The 12,975-nt window shown below is 37.0% G+C and overlaps 1 protein-coding gene across 1 annotated transcript; it reads left to right on the top strand.

Annotated features, from left to right (window-relative positions):
• The first annotated feature begins 921 nt into the window (after positions 1 to 921).
• On the top strand, positions 922 to 9,995 carry csnk2a4 (casein kinase 2, alpha 4 polypeptide). Its single transcript, XM_079857732.1, has 13 exons — positions 922 to 1,041; positions 2,496 to 2,683; positions 3,953 to 4,064; positions 4,368 to 4,469; positions 4,606 to 4,656; positions 4,743 to 4,802; positions 4,935 to 5,018; positions 6,638 to 6,748; positions 7,067 to 7,168; positions 7,808 to 7,908; positions 8,006 to 8,154; positions 8,269 to 8,358; positions 9,704 to 9,995. Exons 2-13 carry the CDS (start codon positions 2,583 to 2,585, stop codon positions 9,817 to 9,819), a joined length of 1,179 nt encoding a protein of 392 aa, XP_079713858.1. The 5' UTR covers positions 922 to 1,041; positions 2,496 to 2,582; the 3' UTR covers positions 9,820 to 9,995.
• The last annotated feature ends 2,980 nt before the right edge of the window (positions 9,996 to 12,975 follow it).

Genomic DNA, 12,975 nt, shown 5'->3' with positions numbered 1-12,975 from the left:
TCCAGCAGTTCCGGAAAATTTGGACCAAAAAGATGCAACAGGAACAAATGGAAGGTCTCTCAAGGTTTTCTTACAGTTCTCCGGCAGCCGTGCTTGGCTGCCAGAAGCGTGGCTGTAAGACTACCCAGCTCACGGGTCACATGGCCACATGCATTGTTACAATGATCATTTCCAGCACACAGTTAAAATATACCTAAAATATATATTTTTAATAAAGTTAAAATAAATACACTTTTAAAAAATAAACTTAATTTTCACTTCAAGTAGCCTATATTTTTCTAAAATATATTTTAAAAAAATATACTAAAGTACAATTATTTTAAAGTGTGTTAAATGTTGTATTGTGAAAACAGGTAAAAGCATGATGCTAATTTGCTTTTAATATATTTAAAGATAGTAACATTTTTGTAAGTATTTTTGCAATGTACTATTGAAAAAAGGAATATATTTCAAATACAATAAAGCATACTTTTTTCTCTAGGGTAACATTAAAAATAATAAGAAATGTTTCTTTTCCAGAAAATTAGAATGATTTCTGAAAAAATCATGACTGCTGAAAATTCAGCTAACTTTGATTATAAAACCTTGTGCTATGTGCCAAAAACCAGGGTGCAAGATGGCTTTGAGACATACAAATGCAATGGCGATTTTTCAGTATGCACGTGCACGTAAGAGATTAAAGATTTGTTTTAATGTGTCATATGCTTTTATCCAAAGAGGTTTAAATTTTATTCAAGGTATCTAGACTACTTTTTTTTTTTTTTTTTAAATCAGTTTGTATTCCCTGGAATCGAACCATTGGTGCTGCTAGCGCCATGTTTGCTTGTTATTTGAGAAAATAATATGTGTATGTTCTGTCTAGGTCAGTCAGCATTGCATTTGTCTGTTGTGTTTGGCGCGTGCGCTCTCAAAGCCCAGCAGCTCTCAAACAGCCATGTTGAGTCTCTGAGACAGAAATTACTCAATATCCCAATGAAATAAGGATATTTATCCCCACGACGGGCTGGACATAAGCGCATCAGCACTGCGATCATCGAACAGGTAAATGCGTTTGTGTAATGCTATAGTGAAGAAGACTAGTAGTGCTGGGATGAGGGAGCCGGCAGTTACTCATGTAGGATTGTGCAGGGAAAACTCATCACACATTTATTACACTGTGCTTCAGATATGTGTTTGTTTCATTGCTATAACACATGATATGATCATTGAGTTTTTGATGCGTAATATCTCTTAACCACTGAATCATATGCCATTTCTCTTATTTAGAAATAGCTTAATAATATTATGGCAAGCCAGTTTAACATCTAATCATTTGCAGAATGTGAATTCAAGTAAATATATAAAAATAATAATAATAATAAAAAAAAATTCTCTAGTTAAAATGCTGCGTAATGTTTGCTCTAGTTAAAACTTAAATTGTAAGGCAACAAGCGCTAAACATAATTTTTAGCAAAACATACTATTCGTATTGAACAAAGTAGATCAAAACACAATTGTTCCTATTCAAACTTTGAAACACCACCACTCTTCAGCACCATGGCTCACCATAAATTTCAAAAACTTTACAGAAACTCTTCTAAATCTACAACATAACTGAACATTAATCACTAACGTGTCTTTCCCTTTACTGAAAAACACATAAAATAACAATTAATTCCCTTGTAAAGCATGATGGGAACTACAGATCCACTGCCCCCTTAGTTATTTTATGTCAACAACAAAAAAACTCATGTAGTTCCAACACAAATGGATTAAGTAAACTTCAGTTTTAAATAAATTAGGTGGATTGAACACGATAAAATTAAGTTGTGACAAGATGTTCCAAAATCATGTTACTTCAGCTCATTTTAATGTATTAAACTGAACAAGTCTGTTGTAGCTGATGAGGTCAGCTGGGTCTCCTTTTCTTTATTTAAAAAAAAAACGTTTCTTTGGCTTCCTTGCAAGTGCTGGTATTTCCTTCAGGAAATGTAAATCTAATTGCAAACTGATTGATTATGAAAAGGGGGATTTACATAGTTTTCTGACAAAGGATTTTTGATGATGCAAACCACATAAAGTTCTTTAGATCGTAGACTCTTCCATGAAAACAAGATGTTCAGCACTAAAGCAAATACTAGTTAAAGGAATAGTTCACCCAGAAATGAACATTTTGACCTTATTTAATCACCCTCATGTCAGTCAAACCTGTTTGACTTTCTTTCTTCTGCAGAACACAAAAAAAACCAGAAATTTTAAAGAATGTTGGTACCTAAACACTTTTAATGATTTTAATTTATGTTCCACAAAAAGAGAGTCATACAAGAGAACTGTTGCTTTGAGGGTTTTTTGTTGTTTTCAAGTTCTCAAACTAGTTCCAAAGTTCCAAATATCTCAAACTCTTCATGGTGATCATGATTTGTTATCATTTATACTGTATATTTACTGAATTAGCTTAAATAGTATCATCCTAGCAAAGTCACAGATTTCCCATTTTATTTACTTTTCTCCCACAGCCATCCAGAGGTGCTTCCATCTTCTGTGGCCTTCAGCAAGACTGCTTGTGTTTTCCCATCTGATTTGGCAGTGTCAAACTGTGTGTCATGTCAGGACCTGTGCCGAGTCGCGCCAGAGTCTACACTGAGGTGAACACACACCGGCCCAGAGAATACTGGGACTATGAATCTCATATTATTGAGTGGGGGTATGTATTACTTAAATAATATAGTTACTTATTATTAAATAATGGCCGGTGACTTAAGAAAATTTACCGGCCATGAACATTTTTAAACTGTTTTTGCAAAAACAGGCAGTTATGATACTAACATTTTAGATACCAGTAAAAATCGCAATTTTTAGGTACAGAAATTTAATAAAGCAATCAAATATAAAATAACACTGCACAGTCTTCACTGTGTAAATTAAACATGGATTAATCCTTATTAAAGTTGCAAAAGTTATTCAGTCAAGAGCGGTGAGTGATTTTTCTTTGTCTTTTGTTGTTTGATTAACATAAATGACAGACTGCAGCAGGTTTATATTAGGTTGCTGTCACTTTAAGACCTAATGCATGGATCCTGATACACAAGCACTTTCTTTCTCAATTGTTTATGTTCACTTAAGACATAACTGAGTATGTTTGAGAGGATACTCGCCAATACGGGCATTTTCAAGCGCAAGAAGACGTGAAAGAGTCCAATTCGGTTTTCGCATGCTTTTCTGAGATGCGGATTTCTGGGTGTGTGCTTCGGATGTTTGCGCACAGAAAACTTCCCACACAGTGAGAAACAAACAAATTCCATTTCGCATTTTCTTGCGCTTGAATATTTCAATTGGCAAGGCTTTAACTTTATTGACTGGCCAGAGCTTCGTTCACGTTTTTTCATGTTCATGTTCTCACAACATTGCATTGCTAGAATTCATAAAAATATTATAGGCCAAATGGCTATTGACACCATCTCATACACTCAACAATGCAGATTTTTACTCTCATTTGGTGCACACACTTGTATATATTTCATTTTTATATAATACCTTTTTTATACCTTAATTCCATTTAGACACACGCACAACATAATGTTCCTCCTTGTCCATATTGCATATAAACGTTTGCCTTTTTTAAATCGTTTTTTTATTATTTGTTTGAGGTACATAAATGCAAGATTGCAGTGATATCTTTAAAGTGGCAAACACAATCAGTTTGCATGGCTTCTTAAGGTCATGTTGTGTTTGAGTTGTTAAATTGTCCCCTAGATTCACCAGATTCACCGGAAACAGGGCCGTTATCAGGGGCTCTGCACACGTTTTGTTTTTCCTCTTCAGTTCATTGATTAAATGCTTCTGCCGCTCTCACTGTGGTTCAGACCTGCTCTACTGTTACCATTTCGCTCTTTTGGCTTTAGTTTTGAATCTCAGAAACTCTTTATTTTCATATATTAGTTATGTTAAAATGAATTTAATATTTCCCATGCAGCAATCAAGATGATTTTCAACTGGTCCGCAAGTTAGGCCGAGGAAAGTACAGTGAAGTGTTTGAGGCAATCAACATCACCAACAATGAGAAAGTAGTGGTGAAGATACTAAAGGTAAGAACAATTCCTCCTGATTCTGTGGTTAACGAAAATGGATGATGCAAGTATAAACATGAAGGCTTTTGAAGCCACGCGTTTCTCAGATATTAATGTGGCATATTGGTGTATGCACCTGTCCAGTTATTTGAGCATTGCTAATATAACATATTGTTGCTCCTCAATATAAAAAGCACACAGACTAAGGTGTCAAAAGGATACACGTATAAACCGACTTTTCTCTCTTTTTTAATGCTTTGATGTGATGACGACTCATACTTGATGTCAATTTTTATTTATTATTTTATCTCTTTTTTTTAGCCTGTGAAGAAGAAGAAGATAAAGCGTGAAATAACGATTCTTGAGAACCTTCGAGGAGGTCCAAATATCATCTCTCTCCTCGACATCGTCAAAGACCCTGTGGTCAGTGTTCAGAACGCTTGCTTGTGTGTGATATTCGTAATACAAAACCAACAATCAAATTATACTTTACCGACTTTTGCGTATTAATTTTGTTGTGATGTTACTTAAGCAAATAAAACCCGTTTACACATTGCAGTCCAGAACACCTGCCTTAGTTTTTGAACACGTGAACAACACAGACTTTAAGGTAAATCTCAATCTCAATATTTTATTACTAATCTACAACAGCACAACCCATATGTAATTAGTTCCTTTTTTGCTTGTTTTTATCAGCAACTGTATCAGACACTGACAGACTATGACATTCGCTTCTACATGTTTGAGATTCTAAAGGTGAGAGATACCACCACAAGTGTTTGCATCAACTACTATTTTGTTGTTGTATTGTCCGTCCTGTGTATAATTTTGATTCCTTAAATAGATTTGGAGGTTTTAATATGATGTCATGTTTTTATGTGTGTCTAGGCGTTGGATTTCTGTCACAGTATGGGTATTATGCACAGAGATGTCAAACCACACAACATCATGATTGATCATGAGCACAGAAAGGTAACCGACGTTGACTTTTAAAATAAACCATGTCAACACAGCATTGGTTTATAATATGCCTACTCAAATAAGATGCAACAACACCATTGATTTTCTGAGTTACATTAGAAACAATTAAAGTACGATATAACGCAATATAATACTAGAAAAGAAAGGTTGAATATACAGTGCTGGTCAGAATTATTTGCCCCCTTGGTAAATATGATCAAAGATGGCTGTAAAAAATAAATCTGCATTGTTAATCCTTTTGATATTTTATTTTAAAAAATTAGCAAAAATCGAACCTTTCATTGAAATAAAATAATTGAAAGTGGGGGAAAATCACATTATGAAATAAATGTTTTTCTCCAAAACACGTTGGGAACAATTATTTGCCCCCTTTTATTAAATACTTTTTGCAACCTCTTTTTTCTTAGATACTGTAACAGTTCATTCTGACATTTCTCGCAATTGCAAGATATTCTGTCTTTTTTCTTAGAATTGTGAGAAATAAACAATGTTTTATTTATTTTTTATTCCACCGCGGAAACAAGCTTCCATAGAAATCCATCTTTAGTCATATATACATCATCAGTAGATAGATAGACAGATAGATAGACAGACAGATAGATAGACAGACAGACAGATAGATAGATAGACAGACAGACAGACAGACAGACAGACAGATAGATAGATAGATAGATAGATAGATAGATAGATAGATAGATAGATAGATAGATAGATAGATAGATAGATAGATAGACAGATAGACAGTGTGTGTGTGCCACAGCCTGAGAGACAGCAGGTGAATGTGTGTGTAATGTGTGTGTCTTACCTCAGTGTGTTTCCCTACTGTCCACCAGAGTGACCTTCAGTGACGTATGTGTGTGTATATGTTAAAACACTGTGGTGTAAAATGTTCACAGATATTATAATTTGTTACACTGTTAATTTGTACAATTAATTTAAGTTGTGCATTTAGATTTAAGTTATATTATAATATTTTATTATTTTGTACTTTATAATTTTATACTTTATAATTATTCTATGTGTTCCAAGCTTTGGCAATATTGTAACATGTACAGTCATGCCAATAAAGCAATTTTGAATTGAATTGAATTGAATAGACAGACAGACAGACAGACAGACAGACAGATAGATAGATAGATAGATAGATAGATAGATAGATAGATAGATAGATAGATAGACAGACAGACAGACAGACAGACAGACAGACAGACAGACAGACAGATAGATAGATAGATAGATAGATAGTTAGAAGATAGATAGATAGATAGATAGACAGACAGACACAGACAGACAGACAGACAGATAGATAGATAGATAGATAGATAGATAGTTAGAAGATAGATAGATAGATAGATAGATAGATAGATAGATAGAAGATAGATAGATAGATAGACAGACAGACAGATAGATAGATAGTTAGAAGATAGATAGATAGATAGATAGATAGATAGATAGATAGTTAGAAGATAGATAGATAGATAGATAGATAGTTAGAAGATAGATAGATAGATAGATAGATAGATAGATAGATAGATAGATAGATAGATAGATAGTTAGAAGATAGATAGAAGATAGATTTCAAATGACCATTGAATGCTGTGGTGTTTCAGTTGCGTCTTATTGACTGGGGACTGGCTGAATTCTATCACCCAGGACAGGAGTACAACATCAGAGTCGCCTCTCGCTACTTCAAAGGCCCAGAACTACTGATAGATTACCAGGTCAGACTTATTACCATATGTGCGGATAACATTGTCCAACTGAGGAAAACGTGTTGTATTTTGTTGTTAGTTTCACCATTCTGTAATAATAATAATATATCTGGTACAGTTTGGAATTGTTTGTACTAAGGGCATCTATTGATTAGAAAGGTCTAGTGTTAATTAGTCACCGCCCTGCGAAGACTTTCAACCCTTTAAAACAGTTTATCTTCTGAGGATGGTTACCCAACCACTCTCCTTAGACTTTGATTGCTGAGCTTGGCCAAAAAAAGTTAAATAAAACTCTATAAAAATTGCACTTCTCTTCTGTCATTCCAGATGTATGACTACAGTCTTGATATGTGGAGTCTTGGCTGTATGCTGGCCAGTATGATCTTTAGAAAGGAGCCATTTTTCCATGGACATGATAACTATGACCAGGTGAATATCATCAGGGACTTGGTAGATGGGTAGTTCAAGTGACAGCTGAATTAAGGTCAATCACAGCACTGGTGGCGTGATGTTGATTTCCACAAAAAAATATGTTGACCCACAGAATATGTTGACCCAGGAATGCGTCTATCTCGCCAAAATCGGGACAGGCTATTAACCCTGGTTAAATTATGAGCATTGTGAACCATGAAGCAAGATAACCCAGGATTACTTGTTTACCTGGGGTTTAAAATGATCCATGTTCAAGTGTGAAAAGCCCTTTAGCGTATCATGCCCAGTTTTTATCTGTAACCATTTGCAAAGTCGGCAAGTGTATGATCCCTGGTGTTTGAAAATCTGTTCCGATTTCCACAAGTTGTGTTGTGAATTCCAGTTTTGAGTAATATTATACTCAGAAGAATAATCTCATACTGATACAGTGTCTTTGTTGTTATGCACATATTGTAACTGTTATTAATTAATATAACCAGAGCAATAACAATATGTAAGTGCAAGAACCTCTAAATACTCATGTAACATGAGCACTGTAACATAGACGAATACAGTGGTTGGTCTTTACTTTTGGAGTTCTTTTTGTAATTGACTGAATTAATTACAGTGTTCCTGTATGTTCCCATTTCTTCAAAGCTGGTGAGAATTGCCAAAGTTCTTGGAACAGAAGATCTTTATGATTGCATTGATAAATACAACATTGAGCTGGATCCTCGATTTAATGACATTCTGGGAAGGTGAGCTGTAGTTACGCCTCTTTCATTCATAACCTGCCATTGTTAGCATGGCCTTCTTTAAATAAACTGAATCTGATTTACATCTGCTTCACGTTAGACATTCCCGTAAGCGATGGGAGAGGTTCGTTCACAGTGAAAACCAACACTTGATCAGTCCTGAAGCTCTTGACTTTCTGGACAAGTTGTTGCGTTACGACCATCAGACCAGACTGACTGCGAGAGAGGCCATGGATCACGCTTACTTCTGTGAGAGCGTCTGAATTATTACAGTAGTGCATAAATTGAGCTATTGAATTACTATCAAGAGAACATTTAAATAGATTTTTTTAATTAATTCTAACATCTTGCCCCTTGCCTTAGTCCCTGTTGTGAAAGACCAGTGTCGCATGGCAGGATCCACGAATGTGCCGACGGCGAACACTGCAGTGAGCACTGCCACGATGATAACAGGTGAATTAACTCTACACATGATTTAAAATCATATTCCCTTCACATTTCAGAGGTCGTCACAGTTAGGGCAACTTCTATAGCGGTGAATGAGAGGATACATTAAATATATTTTTTGTGTTCCCATTTGCTCAAATAGCAAAAGAAAAACTCCACAATAGTGTTTTCACAATTTTCAAAAAGAGGTCTATAGACTGAAGACGTAATACACATGTGCATGACTTCACCGTTTTCACAAATTCACGTTTTTGTAGTTTACATGAAGACCATAACGCTATTGTTTTCAAAAACTTCCACTGTGAACGTTGCGTTTTCAGGGCCACAAAATGCTGTTGTCGTGTAAATGGATGGCCGCTTACAAAATATTCAGATTTTAGTTGAAAACAGTGTCACAGAAAAGCCCCCTAAAACTTTGTGCCAGCAAGTGGATCTGCCCGCAAATCTTCAGGTAGTTTGGGGTCAGTAAATTTATTTGTATTATATGTATGTGTCAGGGGCGTTTCCTCTGAGGAGGCAAGAGAGGCAGTGCCCCCTCAAAAAAATTGGATGAGAAATTTCGCATCAGATAGTTCTAGGAACTCAGTTTTGGGAACTAGCCAACAGGGTGATTCCCAGAGAACTAAATGTTCCCCTAGGAACATTTTCCTGGTTGCATTCGCACCGCCAGGAGGAACTCAGAAGTGACGTAAGCTGCGCTCTTTGTTGTTACTTTTATTTTGACAGCGCTGAGTTAGTTTTCGTATCTTTTTTTGATGTTTTTACTTAACCAGAAATATGTGACAACATTAAGTATAACTGGGGCATGAATTTACATATATACAGTATATATATATATATATATATTTCATTTATATATTTCATTATTAAACATTTAAAATAATATATATATATTTAAAAAATTTAAAAATACTTTTACTCAGGGAGGAGGCATCAAAATTGGTCAAAAGTTGCAGTAAAGACTCATATCACTATTAGTAAGGATAGTATGATCTTTGTATAATATCAGTCTTTAAATGTAAGATATTTAAAGTGTACCTAAAGTTTACTTGCAATAGTTCCACTTTAGCGCAGTCAAATATACTTCAGTATATATTTAGTTGGACCTCAGCACTATTTTTTGCTAACTAGTGCATTAAGTACAAAATTAGTTGTTCCAATTTAGCAGACTTTAAGTATATGAATTTAGCATACTAAAAGTACAATTGCAGGATATTTATATTAAGTACATAAATATAAATGTATATTATAGTATATTTAGTATAAAAGAAATGTATTTCAAATATATTTTAGTATATTTATTTTTCACTAGGTATGCCTAAAATTCCTCTTTTCTTCTCTGTTTGATCAGGAATCGCTGCTCTTCCGGCCTCCACAGCTCTCGGGCCCCTGACCGGCTCTCCCATCCTCATGGCCCCCAGCAGCCTCAACACTTCAGTGCCTGCAGCCACAGGAGCCGCTCAGTGACACACACACACACACACACACACACACCCTGACTGATTCTGGGACTGTTAGATAGAGCTCTTCATCACCCCCCACTCACAGCAGCATGAGTTCACCTGAAACTGAATGCACTTCATCATGAGACGTTCACCTTAAAGGGTTAGTTCACCCAAAAATGAAAATTACCCCATGATTTACTCACCCTCAAGTCATCCTAGGTGTATATGACATTCTTCTTTCAGGCGAATACAATCGGAGTTATATTAAAAAGTGTCCTGGCTCTTCCAAGCTTTATAATTGCAGTGAATGACCGTGAATTCTATTTTGAAGTCCATAAAAGTGCATCTATCCATCATAAAAGTGCATCCATCCATCATAAAAGTGCATCTATCCATCATAAAAGTGCATCTATCCATCATAAAAGTGCATCTATCCATCATAAAAGTGCATCCATCCATCATAAAAGTGCATCTATCCATCATAAAAGTGCATCTATCCATCATAAAAGTGCATCCATCCATCATAAAAGTGCATCCATCCATCATAAAAGTGCATCTATCCATCATAAAAGTGCATCTATCCATCATAAAAGTGCATCCATCCATCATAAAAGTGCATCCATCCATCATAAAAGTGCATCTATCCATCATAAAAGTGCATCCATCCATCATAAAAGTGCATCTATCCATCATAAAAGTGCATCTATCCATCATAAAAGTGCATCCATCCATCATAAAAGTGCATCCATCCATCATAAAAGTGCATCTATCCATCATAAAAGTACTCCATAGGCTCTGTGGGGGTTAATAAAGGCCTTCTGAAGCGAAGCGTCTGTGTAAGAAAAATATTCATATTTAAAACTTTATAAAGTAAAATATTAATATTTTTCTTACACAAACGCATCGCTCGCTTCAGAAGGCCTTTATTAACCCCCGCAGACCCTGTGGAGCACTTTTATGATGGATAGATGTCCTTTACAGAATTGCACTTACACCTAGAATGACTTGAGGGTGAGTAAATCATGGGCTAATTTTCATTTTTGGGTGAACTATCCCTTTAATGCATTTAGCTCAGGCAGAGGTGCGCAGGCTGTTTGAGAGCTTATCCTCAAAAAGAAAAACATCCCATGTGATATTACATACACTGAACAAAATTATAAACGCAACACTTCTGTTTTTGCCCCCATTTTTCATGAGCTGAACTCAAAGATCTAAGACTTTTTCTATGTACATAAAAGGTCTATTTTTCTCAAGTGTTGTTCACAAATCTGTCTAAATCTGTGTTAGTGAGTACTTCTCCTTTGCCGATATAATCCATCCACCTCACAGGTGTGGCATATCAAGATGCTGATTAGACTGCATTATTATTGCACAGGTGTGCCTTAGGCTGGCCACAATAAAAAAGGCCACTCTAAAATGGGGGGGGGGGGGGGGGTCTGGGGGGGGGTCTGGGGGGGGCGAAAACCAGTCAGAATCTGGTGTGACCACCATTTGCCTCACGCAGTGAAACACATCTCCTTCGCATAGAGTTGATCAGGTTGTTGATTGTGGCCTGTGGAATGTTGGTTCACTCCTCTTCAATGGCTGTGCGAAGTTGCTGGATATTGACAGGACCTGGAAGACGCTGTCGTACACGCCGATCCAGAGCATCCCAAACATGCTCAATGCGTGACATGTCCGGTGAGTATGCTGGCCGTGCAAGAACTGGGTATTTTCAGCTTCCAGGAATTGTGTACAGATCCTTGCAACATGGGGCCGTGCATTATCATGCTTCTACATGAGGTGATGGTCGTGGATGAATGGCACAACAATGGGCCTCAGGATCTCGTCACGGTATCTCTGTGCATTTAAAATCCCATCAATAAAATGCACCTGTGTTCATTATCCATAACATACGCCTGCGCATACCATAACCCCACTGCCACCATGGGCCACTCGATCCACAACGTTGACATCAGCAAACCGCTCACCTACACAACGCCATACATGCTGTCTGCCATCTGCCCTGTACAGTGAAAACCGGGATTCATCCGTGAAGAGAACACCTCTCCAAAGTGCCAGACGCCCACTCAAGTCGATCACGACGACGAACTGCAGCCAGGTCGAGACCCAGATGAGGATGACGAGCAATTTAGATGAGCTTCCCTGAGACGGTTTCTGACCATTTCTGCAGAAATTCGGTTATGCAAACCGATTGTTGCAGCAGCTGTCCGGGTGGCTGGTCTCAGACGATCTTGGAGGTGAAGATGCTGGATGTGGAGGTCCTGGGCTGGTGTGGTTACACGTGGTCTGCGTTTGTGAGGCCGGTTGGATGTACTGGCAAATTCTCTGAAACGCCTTTGGAGACGGCTTATGGTAGAGAAATGAACATTCAATTCACGGGCACCATCTCTGGTGGAGATTCCTGCTGTGAGCATGCCAATTGCACGCTGCCTCAAAACTTGTGACATCTGTGGCATTGTGCTGTGTGATAAAACTGCACATTTTAGAGTGGCCTTTTATTGTGGCCAGCCTAAGGCACACCTGTGCAATAATCATGCGGTCTAATCAGCATCTTGATATGCCACACCTGTGAGGTGGATGGATTATCTCGGCAAAGGAGAAGTGCTCACTAACACAGATTTAGACAGATTTGTGAACGATATTTGAGAGAAATAGGCCTTTTGTGTACATAGAAAAAGTCTTAGATCTTTGAATTCAGCTCATGAAAAATGGGGGCAAAAACAAAAGTGTTGCATTTATAATTTTGTTCAGTGTACATTGTCGTGACTCGTGCCATTAAAAAGCTTAGCTTTTACTTAAAAAATGGAGCATCCAGTGAAGCGCGCTGTAGCGCAGTATTTCTCTCAGCATTTATGAGCAGATCCTCAGATCTTCTCGAGTGTGAAATGATACTGGCGTTGTACAGCTGTGGTCGTAGTTTGGTGCTGTTTACTGTAGCTCACATCAGGTCACATCAGTCGCGTTTACTCAACACAACGTAGTGTCTTCAGCTCCTCTCACTGTGGAAAATGGCAATGCCATGGCATATTTTATTTTTGTATAAATACAGCAATGCATAACTTCCCTATGCCACAATCCAGTAATAAAGAATCACTGTTCACCCAGTCTTTGTACTCACTTCATTTGACTAAGCCAGAATTAATAATGTGGCAAGGACATACCAAACAATTCTGAT

The sequence above is a fragment of the Squalius cephalus genome (genome assembly GCF_949319135.1).
Source record: "Squalius cephalus genome assembly, chromosome: 22".
In the NCBI taxonomy this organism is placed as follows: Eukaryota; Metazoa; Chordata; class Actinopteri; order Cypriniformes; family Leuciscidae; genus Squalius; species Squalius cephalus.
Note: the sequence above shows the minus strand (reverse complement) of the source record. Positions and strands in the feature narration are given on the sequence as shown.